This window comes from Perca fluviatilis, chromosome 9, assembly GCF_010015445.1.
Source record: "Perca fluviatilis chromosome 9, GENO_Pfluv_1.0, whole genome shotgun sequence".
NCBI lineage: Eukaryota > Metazoa > Chordata > Actinopteri > Perciformes > Percidae > Perca > Perca fluviatilis.
The window spans coordinates 40,437,719-40,460,708 of record NC_053120.1 but is presented as its reverse complement, the minus strand read 5'-3'; the positions used below and the strand labels follow the sequence as shown (position 1 = coordinate 40,460,708).

General features: G+C 39.7%; 1 protein-coding gene across 5 annotated transcripts in view; it reads right to left on the bottom strand.

The window, feature by feature from the left end:
* The window catches only part of gabrb3 (gamma-aminobutyric acid type A receptor subunit beta3), a 68,617-nt gene that overhangs the window by 25,901 nt on the left and 19,726 nt on the right, over nt 1-22,990 (bottom strand). For 3 of the 5 annotated variants that reach the window (XM_039810085.1, XM_039810084.1, XM_039810082.1), the window contains exons 2-4: nt 22,886-22,933; nt 20,928-21,019; nt 20,673-20,740 (exon numbers count right to left, since the gene is read on the bottom strand). In XM_039810085.1, the coding sequence (XP_039666019.1) occupies nt 20,673-20,740; nt 20,928-21,019; nt 22,886-22,933 (208 nt within the window). Of the gene's footprint in view, nt 1-20,672; nt 20,741-20,927; nt 21,020-21,105; nt 22,859-22,885; nt 22,934-22,990 lie in introns of those variants that run through there. The other 2 variants (XM_039810086.1, XM_039810083.1) reach the window with 2 other exon arrangements.

Sequence of the window (22,990 nt, the reverse complement as noted above, 5' to 3'; positions counted from 1 at the left end):
GGTGATAGAATGATTATATAGGGTATTTCACACTGTTCCTTATGGTCTCCTAATGGGGTATGTAACATTGGTTGGGCTGAAAATGGCCTGGTTGATATTTTATTGGCCCTTATGCATCCCTGTGTTTTGGCCCTATTTGTAACAAGAGCTTTTCTTCCAAATATGGTATGGTCATGAATATTTAGATGAGCTGCGTGGTGATTGGTTGAGCCAACTTGGCACACGCGACATTAGAGAGCGCGCGCTGATTGGTTGAGCGAATCCCCAATACACATACATTAGAGAAGCGACAGAATCTCATATTCCAGACACTGCAATGTTTCATTACCAAATTCACTTCTGAGACTTTTTAAGCGGAAATCAACTATATAAAGCTCAAATATGGGCCGTTTTACAAAAATTGATGGCTAATTGCAAATTTGGTAAGACGTGGGACTTTAGGAGCTCCACACAGTCTGACGAAAGCGACGCCTGCTGGGCTCCATACCCAGCGCAAAGTCACCCTTTGTGGATACTGCACTACGGGGCTCCGCGGCCAGCTGCGCATAACTATATCTATAAATAATACATTTACGGTTTTGAATGTCCCAATGTCTTATAAAGCTAACCGTTGTGTCCGATTTGATTTTAAGGCATTTTTATGAACGCGAGGCGTCTTTGTAGGACGAGCAGCTGCTTGCTATATGTCCCATTCATTACAATGGGGAAATACTGCAGCTTGCTCACTTTCGCATAACTAAAGTATATTTACAGTTTGAATTTCGTCACGGCATGAATATTACAGGTTCCTCAAGGTCTTACAAAGCTTAGCTAACACTTGTCCGATTTCGGATTTCAATTGAATGTATTTTTGTGAATGTCAGAGTTAGGAGGAGGCTAGCTAGCTCTCATTGATGGACTCCATCTCACCGCGGCTCTAACAATGAGACTTCGCGGAAAGAGGCGTTTATTTCCCGATTGTTTGTTTAAATAACTCAACACACATACCCATTATAAGATTAACTGGAACCTCGCGGGCTGCGGTAAAAGATTGGCGGCGATAAACAAGCTCGCTGACACTGCGGTCAGGGCCGGATGTAGCAACCCAGGCAGCACCAACACCGGCACTAAACTCCGACACACAGTCGGAGAAAATTTGCAATTAGCCATCCTTTTTCGTAAAGCGGCCCATATTCGAGCTTTATATGGTTGATTTCTCGCATAAAAAAGTTTCAGAAGTGAATTTTGTAATGGAATAGCAGAGATCTGCGTGACCTAGCTAGATTCAGAAGACTACCTGATCTCAGGTCAGTTGTGTAGCCTATGTAAATGTTGGGGCGTGACTGTTCTCTTAAGGTTCCGGATTTTGAGACGCTTGCGTAAGCAACTCACCTTTGTTGGGATTCGCCCGTTTTCAGAGGCAGTTTCAAAATATGAGATTTTCATAGTAAAGGGGTGTCAGTGGGACTTTGAGCTTCTATGTATGTCCTATTTACCCACCGAACTGTCGTTATTCAACTATGACAGGGTAAAATCGGTTTTGCATTCTATCACCCCTTTAAAAAACAAATCAACAGTGAAAACACTTTGAACAGTGAAATTTCCCTTTATACTTTTCCTGTTGAACTTCTTCAATTTCCTTTAAAATAAATTATGTAAATAATATATTTAAATGTTGGCTGAGTGAGTTTAGCGTTCGGGAGGGGCGAAAGTGCACGTCATTCAGAACGCAAGACAAAATAAGAGTTTACTTGCAAAAATGTAATGTCATAAAATAACAGTTTTTCTCAAATACATTGTTTTTGTGATCGTTAAGAGCCACAGTCGAAATAATGATTGAAATTTAGTTAATTGCACACCCCTATGGCACAAATATATGGTATAAATAAAGTCATTTTTTTCCAGACGCTGGCAATTTCCTCAGGTCAGTGTTGCCAACACTGTCCAAAACTGAAGGCAGACTTTTTTTTTTTTTTTTTTTTTACAAGGTTATCAAATTCAGCGCTGAATGTCTGCAGCCCAGAGCTCGGGATGGATTTGTTCGTAACAAAGGTGATATTTATAGAATTGTCAAACAACTCTAAATCTCATCAGTCTGCCCTGTGTGACCATATTTCAAGACCTGTCTCAATGAGAGAAACCTCTCTCAGCTGTTCTGTGCACAAGACTGGCAGTAGCCCTCAGACTATAGATTTCCATTACTGCAGGCACAGCATCAACGCTAGGTTTCAGTTTAGTGACTGACCACACTGCATAGATAGAGAGAGAGATAGATATATAGATAGATAGATAGATTTCATTACATATTAGCAGCCGTACATGCAATGACATGAGGCTATTTCAATAATTTATTGGGCGTTCATTCGCAGCTAGCTCCACAAGTGGATCCATCAAACACAAAAGCTTTTGGAGGCCTTTAATGGAGCTCTTTACTAGCTCGCTTTGGCTTTGTTCTGCTGACTAATGCTCTCTTAAATAAATAAGCAGGTCTCAGGAAATAAACAGAAACTTGGCAGTGCAGTAAAAATGCCTACATTTCAATCCTCTGGTGCAATCACGTATTCAAAATACAGTGTCGAGTGTCAAAAATGTCGAGATTTCATTTGGATATGAAAATCAATACCAGCTATTTTTTTATTATTATTACTACGAGTTTAGTCTGAGTGGTTCATCACCTCGGAAACTGCTGACCTCATTTTGACAAAATAAAGAATTGCATTATTTTTGTTGATTCTCTTTTTACTCTGTACACAACACACACTGGTGCAAAGTGGCAGCTGCATCATGCATGGCTGGTTTTGTGTTTGGAATGAATTACACTGTGCAATTTGACTGACAGTACAATATAATATAATATTGATTCCTATGAATAATTCAGTGTATATGTACAGTCAGGACGTTCTATACTTCTACCTTATTTTAAAAAGTTGCCTGTAGTTACTGAAACATAATGTCTTTTCAAGCATTCAATGTCCTTTTTGTTATATAGAGTAGGGAGCATGGCCATTATCGGGGGCCGATATTTGGCATTTGCAGACTATCTGTATTGTGTTTTATTTTACAATAACCAATAAAGTTAATTAATTAAAATGTGCACTGCTTTGGCTCTGCAACACAAACTGTTAGCATACAAAAACTTCATGAAGCTATTTTTTAGTTTATGATTTGTTTTTACTGTGTATTTCGTTTCAAGTTTGAGTTTTATTAAATAATAGCTCAAAAGCATTTAAACACAGTTTTGTGTTGGAGTTTGTAACATTCCAAAATGTTAATTTTGACTACAAGATCTTAATTTTTACTGTAAATGCAAATCTGTTCCAAATATTGTTTCATTCACTACTAATAATCGGTATCGGCCATGAAAAACCAGTATCGGTCGACCCCTAATATAGTGTATTATTCCAGTTATAGAATGAAATCAATGACACTATTTCTATTACATCTGCATGTAAAAAGAATGCTTAAGACATTTCTTCCCGTTGTCAGAGTGGGTGTAGGTTCTGTAGTAATCAATGTAACGCAGTATGTTTCCAGAAAAAAATCCCTGGCTTGAAACTTGGCCGTTTCATTTTTTTTTTTTTAAGTCTTTTTAGCCTTCGCCGTTTCCTTTTTTGTTTTTTAAAGTCTTTTTAGCCTTCGCCCTCCCAATTCTCTGTCCCCCCGTATGAACAGAAGATGCCCTCATTACGCTCTCTCCCACATGCAGCTGAGGTGTGGGCTGGGTGAATCAGCTTTACACAACAGCTACTACAGAGATGGAGCCCATCTACCAAGCCTCTCACTCAGCGTCTGGACCACGACTATTTCAGTCTGTGTTAGATCTTCAGATCCCCACCTCCTCATCCTTCTGGCGGTTTCTTTGGTATCTCAAACCCCCTCCTGTATATCCACCCCTGCTCCACTGTACATGTGCGCACTGGTCTCACATTACTCTATTTGAGTGCCGGCATCAGCCTATTCCCCACAGAGGGGTTTTAGTTTGTGTACAGGTAGAAGCCCTCTGGTAGCCACACTGCATGGAGGCTCTCTGTTTTCTCTGCACTCAGATTTGTTTTAAGATTATTACTACTAGCGATGTCATAATATAATGTATTTGATAATACAAATGAGGAAATGCGATTGGGATTCCCCAAATATTCCCACTATATTACCAAAAATATATATAGTAGAGCCCGAAATATCAGCCAATACTAACTTATTGCAGATATATCGGTACTGGTGTACTGTATGTTGGCCAGCAAGCAACAAGACATTCCAGTATAGAAATGCCAAAGACAGTGCTGCCATTACAGTACATAGTCCGTCCACCAGAAAGCACTGACAAGTTTATTTATTTTTAATTGTAATATCCCGCTCAGTATATGTGATAGTCACAAGTCTTTGAAAAAAACTGATTTAAGGGATACACACTGATCCTTTGTTGTTTTAATGATGAAGGTTGCTTCTGTCTGTATATCATTTGCAAACTGCTGCAATGTTCTTAGTTCACTCAAAGACACTTTTGGAAGGAACTGACCACTTCTAGCAAACGGTTATACCCAGACTGTCAGGTCTCCCACCAGTGTCTAAGGTCATGAAATGTTTTCTTTATTTTTGCGTCTTCCTGTTTTATTTTGAAATGTACTCTGGGTCTCATTCCAAATCGCTACACTTTGTCTGCTTTCCCGCCTGTGTGATCATCTGCCCCGCCCTAATGTGTTTCACCTGTGTCTAATTGTTTCCCCGCCTCCCTTAGTATATATTTACCTCTCTCACTAGCTTCAGGGCGTTTTCACATCTATAGTTTCTTTGCTGTGGTCCAAATCAGTTGATGAGTTTGTAAACTTGGAGCGGTTTTCCCTTGGTTCGGTTTCCTTTCACACAGAAAAATCCAAGCGTTGCAAACGTGGTCATTACAAACCATGCAAGAACATTTACTCTGCTTAATGGTCAGATGGGTCTGGTGTGGAAGCAAGAAAGTAAATACAGGAAGAAGGTCCTGAGTTCTGGACTAGTGCATATTTCTTGCATCTCCATGGGTCAAACCAGCTCATTTCCCTTAAATAATCAGATATTGTTTCATGAGCGACGTTACTACATCTGCTCACCGAGACTTCGCTCTGCCGCCTACTGTCTCCAACTCTTGCGGCGGCTGGTTTGACCACAGAGATCCGAGTGATGACGAGGCTTTTGGTGCGCATTTGAGTGTGATTGCGGCATTCACACCTGCCCATACGAACCGCACCAAGGGTGAAAACAAACTCTACTGCGATTCATCCGAACTAGGTAAGGCAGGTGAGAAAGCCCCATTAGTTGCCAGATCGTCTTGTACCTTAGCGTCAACGTTCCAGCATACTTTTTTCAGTTTTTCGACCCTTGCCTGTTTTGTGATTTAGGTGCCTCTGACTTCTATTTTTTTACCTCACCCTTGAACTGTGATTTGGACACTGCTACCTGGTTTGTAATAAACCCTCTTGTGAACTGATCCTCTGCCCTGAGTCGTGCATTTGAGTCCATACCTGGTTTAGATCTGATAAAGTCAATGGGTTATACAGTTGGATTTGCCTGAAAACACTCTGCTCTTTGATGAAGCTCTCAAAGTATTTTAGAGCAACAAAGATTCTGCTGAGAGAACAAATCCCCCACACACATGACATTTCTGTTAAATCAACACAACCAAACCATATAGGGATGAGGCTGGGGTGGTGGAGGGAGGTGTGGTAGCAAACAGTGTTGGCATAAGCATTTTAGCAGAGTCACAGTTAGAAAAGTCAGGTTATAATGGCCGCGCTTGAATATGATAGGACATTCCTTGTCAGCCAATATAGAGCCACACAGCCAGGGACTGTGATGCATGAATGAAACAGCTGATGCCAATCAGCTAATGCAGACAAGACATCAGTACACTGCCTGAACTAATGCTCCATTTATGATTACAATTAGCTCCTGCTTTCTACAGAATGTTGCAAAACGCTAACACAATAAGTTCCTATCCATGATTCCACTGAAAGTCATTAATGATGATATTGAATTATGTTCCAGCACTATTGAAAATGAACCTTCAGTGAAGACAGAGTTTGAGTGTAATAGTATATCGTAAGGCTAATTGTCTTATCTGATAACCAAAAAGATTTCCAAGAGGAAAGGACTGTGGAGCATTTAAAAAATGTTAACAAATGACAACATTTTGAAAATACATACTCCTTACTCTGATTTGTGGTGGTGTTGTTTGTTGTCAGATATGTAGACCACAAGAGACAGAAAGAGGTTTGTTCTCAGCACCAGTGAGTAAATGAGGCCCAGTGGGAGGATGAGACTGTCGTGTCATCTTCGGCTCGGAGAGTTCACAGTCTCATGCTCAGACATGGTTACTGTGTGCCAGTCAAACATTGTCTATGTCAATTTAACACCAGGATGTCTGCTGGGAATACAGGAATAGCACTCAGAGATTGGGGGGCTTTTCATCACTCCATAAGACAGCTAAGCGTTCCCAGTAGAATTCAAAAGTGTACTATATATGTTTTACAAACCGTGTCTCTGCATCCTCCCACACAACAATGTACAAGCCTTTCATTAAATAATTCCATTCCTTTCACCACCTTATAACGGTATAAGTGCTATTGTCTTATGAGAGCAAAGTCGCAGGTGATCTATTTCTGTGGAGTGTAGCGATGGAGGCTTTGAGCGGTGTTCAATCAGAAGTTATTCTCCACGGAACCGACACTGGTTCTGACAAACACTAGAGCTTAGACAAGCTGAAAGAAAGGGTCTTTTTAGTTCCAATATTCATTCTTGAGATAAAAAAGGCATATCATTTTAGTATTTAATGACATTTATACTTCGATACATCTTGCTATATTTAAGGCCAGGTGTCATGAAGTGATGAATTATGAAGCTGTACTTTAACAATAACCATACATTGACCATTAAAAGTATTTATATGGTGCATGATTAGATACATTAAGATACAAGCTTATACTTTAGCCATGACAGATCATCATAACATATCTCATCAATATATTAATAACTGTAGAAACTAAAGCCAAGGCAAGACTTAACTTACAAACGCTTACTCATCTCTAAAAGCCTTAGCAGGGTCAGACATAATAAGCTATTAATAATAATAGTATAAGCAATGGCCCAATGGTCCGGGGCCAGTGTTGGACAAGTTGATAAACGGGCCATTGACAGTTTTTTTTTTGCCAATCACAGTCACGAGTCACATTACACCTGGGTGGAGGAGGGTGGCGATGGTGGTACGTACTGCTCAGTTTCAATTCCCTGCCAAAGCAGACCGAGAGGGGTTGTTTTTTCTTTCAAGGGGACCAATAACAACAGTTTTATAGAAAAGTGTCTTTTTTTACAGGCCAGTAAAAATATACAAGGGGCCAGTAAAACTCTGGTCTACAGGCCCGTGGGGGGAAAATGTTAAGTTGAACATTGCTTAGTTTTTAACCTAGTTTAATGAGATTTGCGAGTTTGGTGGAAAAGCATATCATTGGTAGTAATGTTCCCTCACACATTACCGATTGTTATTTGATCCATTGTTGATATTAAAAGAAAAATGATGGTATGTTTTTTTTTTTACATTCAAATATCCCAGCTAAGTGTAGGAGACAGACAGTGTTGGTTGTTTGTTCAGTGGTTTTCCCTAAGGAGTACGTGAAACCATTCTTGCTAATCAGGCATTTATGTAGATGCAGTATATTACGAGGAAAAATGGCATGATTAAAACATCTTGATGCCCTAAAACCATGCAGGACTTGTATGCCAATTGTGGGTTATCTCAGCTTACTTGAGGCACTCATAGCATTTCCTCACATTGTACCCCCTCAAAAGTAACTGACTGTATAAATCAAAAGTTCTTCAGCCACAATTAGTTTCACCTGAATCAGGTGTATTAAATCAGTAAAAGCATGTTAAGTTCCATCTTTATTTCAAGCACCCTGTTAGAGTGACGAGTAGAATGATAATGCAGCATGGAGGGTTTATATTCCTGTAGGGTCACATCCCACTATAACACTAAGTGCAGCAATGTCCCTGCACAGTAGAAAAGTCAGCATGTTGTGTACAGTATAGAGACTACACTAGTGTTTTTGGCTGAGTTCTCCTTACCTTGTGCGTACTGAAGCCTGCGGCTATCTGATATGTTATGTGGCTGACTTATTAACTAAGCCCTTCAATATAAATCTGGGAGAACATCTTTAGTATGACTTTTTTAAGGGCAACACTTCCTCCAGGCAGAAGGTGGATAATGTTAAAGTGTCAAAATTGATGGGGGTTTTAGCACATGATGGATTTGTCTTCCAGCTGACTCATGAATAAACGTGTAACAACACCGCTGGGAGGATCTGCTTTACAGCTTAAGGACGTCTTTTTTTGTTCCTGGACAGGTGTTTCTTCGCAAAGTATAGAAACCCTGGTGGGACATACCTAAAGGAGTGATGTCCCCAATAAATACACAAATACTGCAATTTGTTTCTGCAGTGCACATGTGTAACATGAACGCCTGGTTAAGTGGGAGTTTTCAAAATATCAAGAGAATGGAAAAAGGACACAGAGCAATCTTAATTTCCAAGCTAAAAATAAAGGAGTGCAGTGAGTTAAATGAGAAATATATTAATAAACTAATTTCCTAGACAACAAGCTCTGCAGCTCGCCCACACAGGCTATAATGGGCCAATACCTTGTGTGACTCTGACTGTTTGAAAGCACGCCGCCAACACCTTTATGCTCTCCACTTGTCGGAGGGAGAGAGAGCCAGTTCTGCTTTGGGCTGTTCAAGGACTTAGACTGAGCAATCACACAAGTCTTTTACATTGCTTTACCATTGACAACAGCTCTGAATCCTGCATTTTATATATGTAAAATGAATGATAGAAATTATAGAAGTTTGCTTACAGTATGTGATGGTAAAAATGTATGTGGTGACTGTTAACCATCTTGTCATTATGTTTGTGCTGATCGTTCTATTAATAGTAATATGAAGACAATATCCCAAACAATGTACAAAAATACACAATATAACAAAAAAATAAAAATTTGCTCTCCTTTAAAAAACTATTTTTTTTCAATAACAAACTGATTGAAATGAGCAACATGGCTGCCCAAATCGCACACTCAAAATCAATGAGCTTGTATAATTAGCTGCTTAGTGCAGATATATCGGTGTATATGTCAGCAGATAAGTGACAATAAATTGCAGTAAAGAAATATAGCGTTGAAGTAATTTAGGCCTAGTCCACACATACACGGGTATTTTTTAAAACGTAGCTTTTTCTATTCGTTTTGGCCTTTCATCCACCCACAAACTGTGTTTTAGGTCACTGTAAACTGAGTTTTGGCCATGGTGAAGACTTATAGAAATGCTGTTTGTGTTTGTTACAAACCAAAAAGTCTGCTTTTGGATACATCAGTGTGTGCCGTTATCGCCTTTGGCGAGGCGTCAGAAAATGAGGTGACAATTCTTGCATGGCCAAAATAGAGTTGGTAACAGGCTTACTAGCAGGACTTTTTACATGTTTTACATTTTACACATAGATGTACAGTTACTCTTCCATTGTATTGAGGAACGGAGGAGTCAGAATGCGTTACGGAGTTCACTGCTAATCCAATACTGCCACGACACAGACCCCGCCTCCAACGTCTCCGGTCCTGGACGAGACCGTCGGACAACTAGTTGGCAGGAAGTCTCCTGGTCATAGCTTTTTTTCAGGCTTCTGATTGGGCAACATCTTCTTCTTCTTCTATGAGTGGCTGGGGTTATATGTTGGCTTGGTATGGTCTCGACAGCTCTTCAATTGTGTGTTTTTGCGTTTTCATGTGGACAGAGATTTTTCTCAACAGTGCATGTGTGGACGGAATTTCTTTTGAGAACGAACGAGGGAAAACGTTATATATTTTTAAAAATACCTGTGTTCTTCGCCACTGTTGCACCAAATGCTTGTTTGTGGGAAATTGTTGGGTCTTTGTAAATGATGAGAAGAGTGTGGTCTAGACCTAGCCTGACAAGCCAGACCCACATCAAGATGTTGGGTCTGGGAACTCACCATTGACAGGGCTCAATGCGAGATAAACGGTTGTCTTTCAAATTCCCTCCGCACGTATTAGGATAGCGCTACAACCAACCAGAGCAACGAAGAAGGTAGCGAAGCTAGTTGATAGATTAAACTTTTGCCGTATCCGGTCGGCAAAACTCCGAACACATCTTCCTTTTTTAAGAATGATTTCAGAGCCGTTCTTTGTTCTTTTCTCAAAGAAAAGCTGAACTCCAAGTCTTCCAGAAGACCGCTGTTCCCAGCAGCAGCAGCCATAAGCCCCGCCCACCGACTCTATACACGATGTGAGTGGCCTGACCAGAGTCTGGTTTTTCCAGCTCGCAAGTCAACGGAGAGTGCCTAGACCCACCAGGCTGCAAATTACATTTGCTGCCAGGTGGGTCTAGATTTCTAGGCTAGTCTAGACCTACTCTATCTGTAAAGTGTCTTGGGATAACTGTTGTTATGATTTGATACTAGAATTCTAAATTGAACTGAATTGAATTTGTGTGGACTAGGCCTTAGAAAAAGTGCACCACCAGAGAGCACTGACAAGATGACTTTTACACTTCAAAATGTTCCACTTGATATCTTGGTCATAATAAAAAAAATGATTCATTTATTTTAATGTGAGGGATCCGTATCAAGATTATTTGTTTAGGTTTTGTTTGTGTGTGTGTTTTTCTTTAAAGGATTTGGGTAAATATACTTAATTGCCGGAAGTTAGAAGTTAGAAGACGATTGATACCACTCTCATACCTGCCCATTAGACAAGCTAGTAATAGATCACTTCAATCACTGGTCGGGTTAACATAAGGTGTCATTTTAAAGGTTACCCCCCCCAAAATGGTAAAGTTACACAATTCCCAATGGGCAAAAACTTCAACTAAGTAATGCATAGTCTGGTTCAGTGTGAGGTATGTGGAACAGAGCTGTGTATCACATCGAAAAGCATCCAGCTATTTCTAAAAAGTCAGGGGGATGAACTTGATCTTGAGCCAAGTTTTCTCCTTTACAACCTGCCTGTGTCAGTGAATCAGACACTGCAGCATAGACCACAAACACTCGCTTTACTCAAGAGACCCTGAACCAACTCACTTGTTGGGTCTTACCCAGTGCCAGAAAGCACACACACTAAAGACACATAAGTTTTGTTTATTTTGTAAGTTTTTTAAGACTACTTCATGAATTGGAATTTCTTTAAACCAATCACAATCATAGCTGTCTGGATTTACCCTGCAGAGATCTGAGGAGCAGTTAACCATAGTCCTCATACATGGATGGGAGTTTAGAATGCTAACACAAAGAAAGCGTAACATTTGGGACATCTGGCCGAAAACGAGGGACATCCGGCAGGATTTCCGGCGGCACCGGAATATCCTGTAAATGAATCATCTTCGATATAGACTAACTTTCTCGATATAGAAACAGCCTGAGATAGGGATGGGCGACATAGACGATATGCAATATAAACGATACAAAATTGGCCTACAATAGAGATTTTAATTATATTGCACTATCGCGATAATTCATGTTGATGACGCAATCTACCCGCGAAGTTTAGAGCCACGAGCTTCTTGAGTAAACATGACTAAAAGCGAAACAAGAAGCTGGTGAAAAAGACCGGTGCAACATCCATTATTTGGACTTGGTTTAGATTTAAGCCGCTACAACGGAGCTGTGGTCGAGCCGTACCATGGAGCCTTTCACCAGCCTGACCATTCACTATATAACGGACGATTGGAATCTTGGCAGCCGGTGTTTGCAGACTTCCCCGCTGAACATACAGCCGTGAGTGTGTGTGCGCGTGTGTGCAGCGGCGGAGTGGGACCAAAAAATGTACCGGGACGTTTACGGCCCCTGCCGTACGGGTTGAGCAGAGGCTGCACCGTTTGACCAGCAGGCAGCGGCGCCAGGCCGCCGGATGGTGTTGCTAACAACTTGCAATGTATAACTATTATCAGACCGGCCCACCGGGAAAAGTCCCGACTCGTGTGTGTGTGTGTGTGTGTGTGTGTGTGTGTGTGTATGTGTGTGTAATGCGTTACATTAGGCTGCAGGTAAGAAACTTTGCTTGAAATATGTTTTTATTTAAAGTTTTATTTAAAGCATATTTGCCTAATACTGAAAGTATTTCCAGTACAGTGTCTGTTCCTTAACTAAACAGACACCAGGTTTTCCTGTTCTCTGCATCTTGGGGGGCATTTAAGAACCAAGGACTTAAACTTACTAAGTGTAGTGCCTTTTAGAATGGTTTGCACTAAAGAGAAGACACCCAATACTTTAAGCTTTTTCTTTGTCAAAGTCTCTGCAACTAGTGTACTTGAATTTTATTCATCTGCAACATTATGTTGTATAATTACAGTTTTGAACAATAAATGTTCTCAAAACTACATACCTTTCCTTAGGGTCTATGTAACCTGGTCTGAAATGGTTCCATTATGATTTATAAATCGCAATATATATCGTTATCGCAAGAGGCTGCAATGTATATCGCAATATGGATTTTAGGCCATATCGCCCATCCCTAGCCTGAGATAATGTCACATTTTAAAATAAGAGAGGGTCCAGTGTAATGGCTATGACCTAAGGAACATCACTGATCATCACTCAATAATCACAGCAGGTTGTGAAAAGTGCAATTGGACTGCAGATAATCCACAAAGACACAACTTTCCTGCTCCTCTTGACGACATGTGAAGAAATAGAGTCACGCTATTAACAGGGCCGTGTTGAAGTATATGAAAAAGAGACAAGACATGGACTGCATTGCAGATCTATTCTGTCTGTTTCCCACTTCTCTTAAAGCACGACTCTAAACGGAGCACTGACAAACTGACACTGATTTACTAAATATAGCCTCTTACCCTATTAACAGATTAATAGTTACTGCAAATAACACAATCATGCACGTGCACAAATAAATTTAGCAAGCAACCAGTCAGCAGCTCTGGCATTTTAAAGGTGAGCGAAAGGCCTTTCATGGCAGACTGATTAGTGCTTTTCTCCTAGGTTTGTGGAAGACTTAGGTGCACGTATTTGGCAGGGGGTTTAGGGGTCCGCCCTCAAACAAAGAAAAAAAGATTTTTAATAAAAAACATGCAATTTCACATCATTTTGGACCATTATTATTACCATATGGTATCTGTGTCTAAAACATTAGAAAAGCTAGAGCAGTAGGGCTGCAAGATATGAGGAAAATATCTAATTGCGATTATTTTGACTGATATTACTATTGCGATATGATTCACAATATTGGAGGTAATGATTATTTTTGTATCATTCTCATTGAAAACTATTAAAATTAAAAAAAGTTTAAATTATTATAGTGCAATTTTTGCAAGGATACATAAATGTTTTCTTTAGTCTGTAGGCTGGGACGTCTCTGCAGCACCACAATACTTAAATGGTTTGGCAGATATTTTGCCTTTAACAAATATTGCGATTGATTTGGATGTGCAGCCCTAAAGAGCAGATGATAAATAAATAACACTCAAAAAGATTAAAAACAAAACTTGCTAAAGAATTCCACTGGGGACCAACTACAATCATTAGATCTGAAAAAATTCATGTACTTAGTTTTAATGCTCATATTGATTTTAAATTATTTTGGTTTAGGTTGTGCCCAAAATGGCTCGGGTGCTGTGCCAAGTCTTTTAATGGTAGGGAAAACTCTGCTGGTAATTTAAGATCCACCATCAGGTACTGCAGAGTAGTTAGTGTTCAGCAGTAATGGAAGGTTTGTTCTTTTTTACCAATTCCCATAAACAAAACCACAAAAAATGAACTAATAATTTGTTCAATATTTCGACACAATTGAATGTTTTTTAGTTTAGCTTTGTTTTTTTCTCAGTGTCTCCACCAAGTCGTGGCTTCTCTCATTGTGGTATGGTGAGTCTCAGCTTTCGCCCAGGACAGATGTCTTTTCAATCAAGCTGTACAACAGATGACTGACAGCTCTCATCTTCGCTTAGACATCCATATGAAGCCTTCAATGTTCTGACTGAACAGTGGAGACACCATTCACTGGGCTGTCATTAGTGTTTTCAGATTTCAAACTGGAATGACGTTGCAGCTGTTCTCCAAATGTCAAATTTCTACCACCAACTATTCATCACAAAAGGTTTCTCAATACGTCTCAGAGACAAAAAAATCTGCAATGCAGTTGCAGAACTGTCCTTCATATAGCTGGAGTATTTGTTTACAAGTTTCAAGAATTTCATCACCTAAACACTCTCCATACATCAGTGATTGGTCGGAAATGTATCTACTGGGCAAACTGAGCTAAGATATGGTCTGGCTTTGTGAGGATACATATTATTGTTATTTATATAATATATAACATTATATTTTATATATATATATATATATATATATATATATTTGTTCAGAGAACATCTCAGAGGGCTTTAGAAACAAGATTAGAACGGTTCAGAGCCATGACAAAGAAGGCAATGAAAGAAACTAAAAGAAGAAGGAAGAAAAAGCAGCAGTTAGGCTGACTTGAGCTAGAGCTGCTACAGGTACAGTAAATCAGACGGAATGAGGTCATCATCTCCAACTATTCAAACCAATGCAAGAAAAGACAAACATCCTGCTCATCTTCTCTAACCTTACTTGCTTTTTATAACTTCTTAGTAAGTAAAGGTCAAACGGCATTATTGTCCTACTTCCATTTATGTGCCTCTCAAAGTCTGTTATTGGCTTCAAATATGGATGTTTGCTTATAAGGTGTGAAATATGAAAGCGTGTTACAGATCAGTAACGCAACTAATCAACACATCTGTGAGGTTTTTGGTCCACACCTAAGAGGTAAATTGTTTGCTAATGCACCATAAACCATAAATAACATAAACTACTATTTACCAAACTATTTACAGCCTCTTCTTTCGTATGCAAGCTTCACTTAAACAGCATGATAATAAAAAGGTTAACTAGAATTACTGCCTTGCTTTGAAGACTTTGAAGCTATTTAATAAAAAAAGGTACAGTATGTGTATTATTTGGCAAAATGTGGATTCTTCACACACATCTTCAACCAGGCAGCAAAGAAGATCTATACAATCAGCACAATTTTAAGATTAGTGTCACCAATTCAGTATCCAACCAAATGTCTCCCCTTCTGTTCTTTATATATAGTTATAGCGTTGAATAATGGCCAGAAAAGCATTTTTTTGCAGAACATCATGATGTCACAGAGAAGTGGACGCTTGTGCCAAATGTGAAGCGATTCCCATAAAGCGTTCCTGAGATATCGCGATCATGAGAATGGGACGGACGTGAGCTCACAGTGACCATGGCCTTTGAAGAACCATTGAACCATATATTGTACAATGTGCAAAGAGTTGTGATAAATGTGAGGCGTTGACAAGTTTTTATAATACTGCATTTCACTCACTGTAGTTTCATTTACAGATTAGTTCAGGTGCCGCCGGAAATTCCACCGGATGTCCCTTATTTTTCGGCCAGATGTCCCTACCGCTCGCGTTCTTTGTGTTGTAATTTTAAACTCTGGTGGATTTCTGAGGACTATGGTTAACTGCTCCTCATATCTCTGCAGACAGCTAGCTAGACTATCTGTCCAATCTGAGTTTTCTGTTGCACGACTAAAACTACTTTTGAACGTACACACGTTCCACCAAAACAAGTTCCTTCCCGAGGCTATTTAGCAGAGGCACCGTTTCTCTGTCTGGCGCTTAGCGACACCCATGACGATTGAGATTGGTTTAAAGAAATGCCAATAAACCAGAGCATGTTATTCTCCCATCCAGGAATGCTGTGTGAAGGCCTAGTAAAGAGAGATTACACTCACTGTAATCCATAAACATTGTTCATTGGAAGCCTTAAGATGCTCTGGTGAGCAAAATATGAGAAGAAGCTACAAAATATCAAAGTGCTTGGGAGGGGGGACTGGAATGCAGCTTGTACAGAAAGGAACAAAATAATGTTGTCCAGGACCACAGATAAACTACCATAGTGTTTGGTGTGGCTGCTCAGAATACCCTGATAAAATTGATCTATAGCTCCAGGCATAAAAGAAAAGTAGTAGTGCTGATGTGAGGTCACTTTGCCTCCTCCTGAGTCATTGCAAAGTGCAATATGTTCAAGCAGCCTGACCAGTGATTAGTGATCCTGTTGGGTCCTGTGTGTTTGATACTGTGTACTCCATCAGGATGGTGTGGATATGTTCGGATATCTGGCAAATCACACAAGACACTCATTCTATAATGGCTCATGGGCAGGATGCAAACAGCTCCTGGTGTCCTATCGTTCGTACCATGAGTGAATCATTTTTAGCACATGCTCAAGTGCCACTGGGAGTGTTTATTTTCTAGATGTGTATTCCTCCAGCGACGAGGAGGAGATGTGTTTTCCTCTGTCCCATCTGCGTGCCTAGAACCATTAATACCCACAGTGTGATGTGATCGCCACTGAGGAGGCCAAACGCTTTTATACAGTATGGCTACGAAGAAAGCTACTCTCAAGTTAAAAGCGGGTGTGGTCTCGACTACGGAAATTAGGTTTGGTCCATTAAGTGCTGGAACTTAGTTAGATGATTATAGATTTTCAAAGCTAATGAGATTTAAACAAATATGTGTTGGTCTTTATTTACGTGCAATCAAAGGCTTACATCCATATATATATATATACATATATATATAATTGTCTGAGTTAAGAAATCAAATTTTTTAACTTATGTGTTATGCCTATTATAACAGTTGCATAGAATATTAGGCTGGTGCATTATTCATGTTTGGTATTAGAACAGTGAAGCTGTATGTAGTACTGTATTTCAGTTGTTTTCAAAGTCTGACCCTGTAGGCCTCCCCTCAGACAAAACTGAGACAACTGGGCCACCCCCAACATTTTGGCAAATAGGCACCATTTAAAATAATGCCGAATTAGCTATTATCACTTTAATTTTGCTATGTTCCCATGGATGTACAGATAGCTATCACTGGAGTACTATGATACTGAAGAAAACGCCGAAAACATGTGCCTGCTAGAAATAGAACCGACGCCTATTTTTCACGCAAGCGTGTTGGAAGCGTTTCCAGGCAAAATAGAATAGGAAAAGATGTTTATATGTCTTTTAGACACAAATACATATTAATAGGGCCGAGCATAACGCCTAAATCTTTTTTAATCGCATTAAACGCATGCCGCCATTTATTAATTTATTTTCACTTCACTAGGCTTCAGGTCGTGCTTAACAGGCTACTATTTTGACCCTGCCACACCTTTACTTATCATCAAGCTGCCATACTTCCTCCTAACACATCCTCCTGCTGCAGGCTGCAGGCATGATGGAGAAATGCAGCAACAACACAATTCTGAATGGAGCTTTTTATTTTCCAAAACTCCCGGACGGCTCGTAGACAAGTCGAAAGCCATAGGCACATTGTGTAAAGCCAAATTAAAATATCACTGAAGCACGTCAAGCTTGAGCTACCAGCTACGAGCTAAGCATAGGACAGTTAACATGACTCAGGCTGATGCTAGTGGGCTCAGGCAAAGCACTATTTCGGAGAGTGCTACTCGCCGACCGGTTATTGAAACCAAAGTGCAAACGCTGTCTCATCAACGGGTGATCACTGGAAGTCAGTGAGTAATCAAAATGATTTAGAAGTTACTGCACACTATATCGACTCGGGTAAGTAGGGTTGGGTACCGAAACGTGCCGACCTAAACGGTAGTAACAAGACTGAATAAGAACGAAAATTTCGGTGCCTCATTTCGGTGCCTGACTTTACACTACACCTGACAGCATGTAACGTTAGCCTACCTTTAGCTAGCAGCTGGATTAAACAGGGTTAAAATGCTGACAGCTAACATTAAACAGTGCAAAGTGTGACTGTATTTCACTGGAGAGGATTCCAACAGCGGGACCTAACAGTCTGACTGCAGCGCAGCAGCTGCCGCTGTCGGAATTAAACAACACAGACGATGCATTCACTTAAAACACTTAGCCTATAAGTTATTGTTAGTTATTACATTATTATTTAATCTTTAATAGTTTAGTACCCTTCTTTTTTTCTTTTTTCTTCTTTTGTTTACAGTAAATAAATAATAAAGTTCATAAAGTAACTTTCTTTACATTCATTTGATTCCCAATCAAGATACACTGGTAAGAATTGCTTTCCATTGTTAATATGTACTTAAAAACAGTTCTGAAATGCAAAATAATAGAATTTTAATCATGTGATAAAACATGCGATTAATCGCGATTAACTATAGAAATTCAGCGATTAATCGCGATTTAAAAAAGTAATCATTTGACAACCCTACATATTAATAAATGACATGTTGATGCTCGAAAGTGTCTAGGTTTTGATATAAATGCAGATATAAATGTAATTAAAAAAAAAAGAAAAAATCGATTTTTCCAATATTGCACCTGTCAATACAGAACCAAATATTCTGTAGCCTATTTTGCTGTCAATACTGCCAACGTTGTCTTTGCTGTAATCAAATCAGTATATATTTATGTTTAACATGGTATTTCATTTTATCAATGGGAAACATCCATGTGTCCAGACAAGGCTAGCAGCAGCAGCGCCGCGTCAGACATGTTTCTGGTGTGTAAAGACATGGAAAAATCCACACAGACAGAGATGTGTAACCGGCCTAAGTCACACTAAATAAAAAATATGTGTATCATGTCTCTCTGTTCAGATATGACTTTTAGGATTTTGACGGATTCAGACAAACATCGCAAATTTTGACGCAATGTGACCTAAAGCCTCTCCCACCGCTCCCATATCACAAAATCACGCAAGAAACGTGGGATCCCATATCACACGAGAATTCATCTTGTCAGGCTTTAAGTAATGCAGTTGTGTTCAGTGGACCCAACCAATCAGCGTCTGGTGAGGAGCTACTGGCAGCTATGGGCGAGGTGTGTGTGACGGCTACCACTGTGAAAAAGTGCCTACCCTTTTCCAAACAGTTTCCAATGACAGCAAACCATCTGGTATGTCAGATTAGTCCGCCACAACTCTGTTCACCTCTCCTGCGCCCCCCTGGAGAGTCACAACTGACAGTTTGAAAACCTCTGGTGTATTTCATTTGTTTTACTAACTTCATATTTTGTCATTTTAAAAACGCAAATCCAAAATTAATTGTACAGAAAATAAGAACTTTCCATCCATATAGGAACTCTGGTAACCCAAAAAAACAGATCCCATTATCTATAGCAATAAAATAATCTTGATCTGTATTTTCTTAATACGACCACACTATTTAACATGACAAACTAAATGTACTCAACCATCTAACCATTTACAAGACCTGAATCTCCGTTGTCACTGGTAGGGAGTGTTTAGCTTCACTAAGCTACACTGTGCCGCTCTGTAGAGATGCATTAAAATGCACCACGGGTACATTTCATCACACATACTTGTCAGGACAGCATGTCAGGGGCTATTTCCTCTTGGTAGCATGTGATGGGGCATCAAGCTCTGTCAGCAGTTCAGACCAATGATAGATGACATACAGGCATTAGCTCATAGTGTGCCAACCGCAACACACATGCACATACAGACTCACTTCTGAGGGTTTAGCTTGTTTGTTTTGTGGTATTTGAGAGGAGAAGACATAGCACTGAACTTACTGGCCTATCTTGTCACAGAACCATTAGGGCATCACTGCTGGAGTCACACAGCCAGTGAACCAGGATGGGAAACCATACGACTAGCCATAATCTGATACAGCAGATGACCAAACCACTCTGATAATACAAGACAGCCTTTATAAACTATTCTGTGTACATACTAAACTCGAGCAATTCAGGACGTTGTATAGATTATTGTGTATTGTCATTTTTCTTCTAGATTTTATACCACCTTCCAAAAAGTCAACTTTTTATAAAGTGTTTAAATAACTCTAAACTAACTACTGGCTTCACTGAAGGCAAATATTTAATTTACTAATGCTTTATAGAGTTGGTTATAATTCAGTATAGTTTAGTTATATCCATTAACATGGTTTTGGGTTGCCAGGTTGTGAAAATTCATTTTGGCACTACTTTCTGACAAGGCAGCATAGGGTAATAGGTTGTAGGTTTATTTATGGTTAATAAGTAATTTACCAATCATATATAGATCTGTTATAAGCTATTAATAAGAACAATTTCACGGTTGCTAAGTTAGTTTACAGAGCATCTGGAACAAAAGGCATTTATTAACAACTTCTCGACATTTATGGCTGCAGACTGGATGGATTTTTGTCAAACCTCTATTGGCTTGGTATCATATGCAACTGCTAACATGATGGCTTATAGGGAAGTTAGAACCCCATGATTAATATTAATGGACAAGTACAAATGTTTTTTTACCGAATTGGGTAAATGCCAGCCAAAGGGATTTTTCAAAAACTTTCAACCTGAAACTTCTTTATAATAGCTTATAAATGGGCTATAAAGCAAAAATGATTAGTTAATCATAAATAATGCCATTAGTTACAACGTATTAATTCATTATAAAGGGTAGTTTAGAATAAAGTAGTCCCCCAGATTATAATTAATTTAACCCTTTAGTACAAGACAACACTTTTCATTATAAGTGAAAATACTTTTTCATCTATTTTGGGTATATTACTGGTAAAAGCAGTCCACAGATGTCCACCAAAACTACACATGATGAAAAAAAAGGAAATGAGGATTTTTATACTACTTACCATATTGACTTCTGACACCATGTCTATACTTGCCACGTCTATGCTCATGCCAACAGCAACCGGTGCACCTTAAAATACATAAAAGAAAGTTAACTATATATTATAATTAGCCTATAATAACTTTATTTATATAGCACATTTAAAAGCAGAGTTTACAAAGTGCTTTGACGCTAATTCAATAGGCTATATACAGTCATACAATGGGCAGGTAAAGAAACAGCCATTAGGGTGAAACACACCAAATAAGGGACATACCTCCAAAGTCTGGCCGAAGACGAATATCATAACCTTTCAACAGTTTATCCACAGTCTCTTTGACGAAAGACATGTTCCCCGGTTCATTGACGCTGAAAGAGAAACGACAACAAGGATGGTAACTCTTTCGGAGGACGGACACATACACCTGTGTCCGGTTTCAAACCCAGACACTCACCTCTGGGCACAGCACATCACTGCTACGACCAGCGGCAATGAAAGAATGTCAAAGAGCCCTGTTTTCTGGGGTCCCCACATCCCTTGTGTGGTGTCTGGATGGATGGGTGCCGTCCAGCCTTCAACAAATGACTAAATAACGGAGCCACGGTGCACTCCCGCCGAGCTCCGCTGAATCCGGTGAGCCGTCTGTGTTAACATGCTTCATGAGGCGGAGATGTCAGACGTGTTCAATGCTGCCCGTGATACGGCAGCGGAGCCGGGAAGCCTCAAACAGGCGGCTCCGTGTCTCCATCCTCCGGTAAGCAGCTCTCAGCTTCTCGCGGGTTAGCTCACTGTCACACTTGTAAAGAGTGTTTGCCAAATATCCATTAACGCACTTGTTGCCAGGTATGAGGACATACATCCACCAGTCCTCTGTCCAAGGGAGCCGCATGCGTAAAATACAGTATATGGTCGCCCATGGTTCAAAACGATCCCTGACAGAGCCGGTTCATACACGACCTTGTAGCTAAATCTCAGTTTGCAATATGACTCTTCATGTCAGTGTGCGCGAGGCTCTTGGTAATCATTAAAGCCCACGTGACATACTGCATAAGCTTGTTTGAAACGGTTGTGAACTAAGTTGAGTCTCAGACAGAGCTCAGGACTTTCATTATGTGCAGTGCCGATCGAGGGGCGGGTAAGGCATGAGGGCTGACACCTTAACAAAAATGCTATGTGTGTGCCATAATGAGATCTCCATGTTTTATATTAATGTCACACCAGAGGGGCACTCAAGTAGCCCGAGGGTCTCTTCATCCCGAGAACCTCTCTGGTTGTTTGCTCAAACGCCCCTTTGTGCTCAAGTCCCACTCAGGTGTGACAAAAAGTAGTCAAAAATTAAGCATGCTTTTTTATTTAGCCTACTGCTTATAGGAAAACTACTGCTAATACTGGAATGCAACATACAATGACTTTCTTAGAATAAGACTATGTAGGCTAAATTTTGAAAGAAGTAAAGTAGGCAACAACAAAATCTTCCTCTAAATAAAAAGTTCAATTAGGTAAGGTTATCTTATGTTGGCCAACGTTAGCTAACTTTTGCTATTGCTCTTTTGTACAGTGTTAGGACATTATTGAGCCCTTGCTGGCTTTCCTCTTCCCCACTGCCGTACTACTGTTGGGCTACACAACGTTTTAGCTCACTATAAATCCAGTTCAAGAAATTGTACATATTTTCATGTTTTCAGATTTAAGAAATGGCAAAGATCAGTGGAAGATAGGCAAAAAGGTTTTTAAGGATACATGCACAATACCTGTTTTCCTATAGCATAGCATAATATAATGTAGTATTGTATAGTAGCCTATTCATTTTCATTTTGGTATAAAAACATTGTTGGGCCCACAGAAGACTCCTATTGGCTATAGATTTGCTCAAATCTACTCCTGATAAAATGTGCAAGTTCTTCTCATCATTTTGTAGTTTATTCATGGCAGCAGAAGTGAGAATTAATCTTTGGATTGGGTGTGAAATACTTTTGTTTCACTCAATTTAAGTTGTTCCTGTGCAGATTTTATGAGAATGCTGGTATACTTTTTCTCAGTCTGAGAGTTTGCTACAGTATTCGCCGTAGTGAAAGAAGTTCAATATCACTGCAGGGAATGAGTGTGTGTTTGACTCTTCCCAACAACATTATCCCATAGACATAGACTCTGGTCTTTTGCTGCATTTCAGAATTAACACTCTTTCTTCTCTTTTCTAGTACTTTTCACATAAATTCCTAGGGAGTGATTCTTACCTTGTATCATAGACGGTGTACAGCTTTTTGTTCCCATCGACAGCGTTCCTGTAAATACAAAAGAAGAAGGAATTACTTTCTGTGTCAAAACAGTGCTGACTTTGC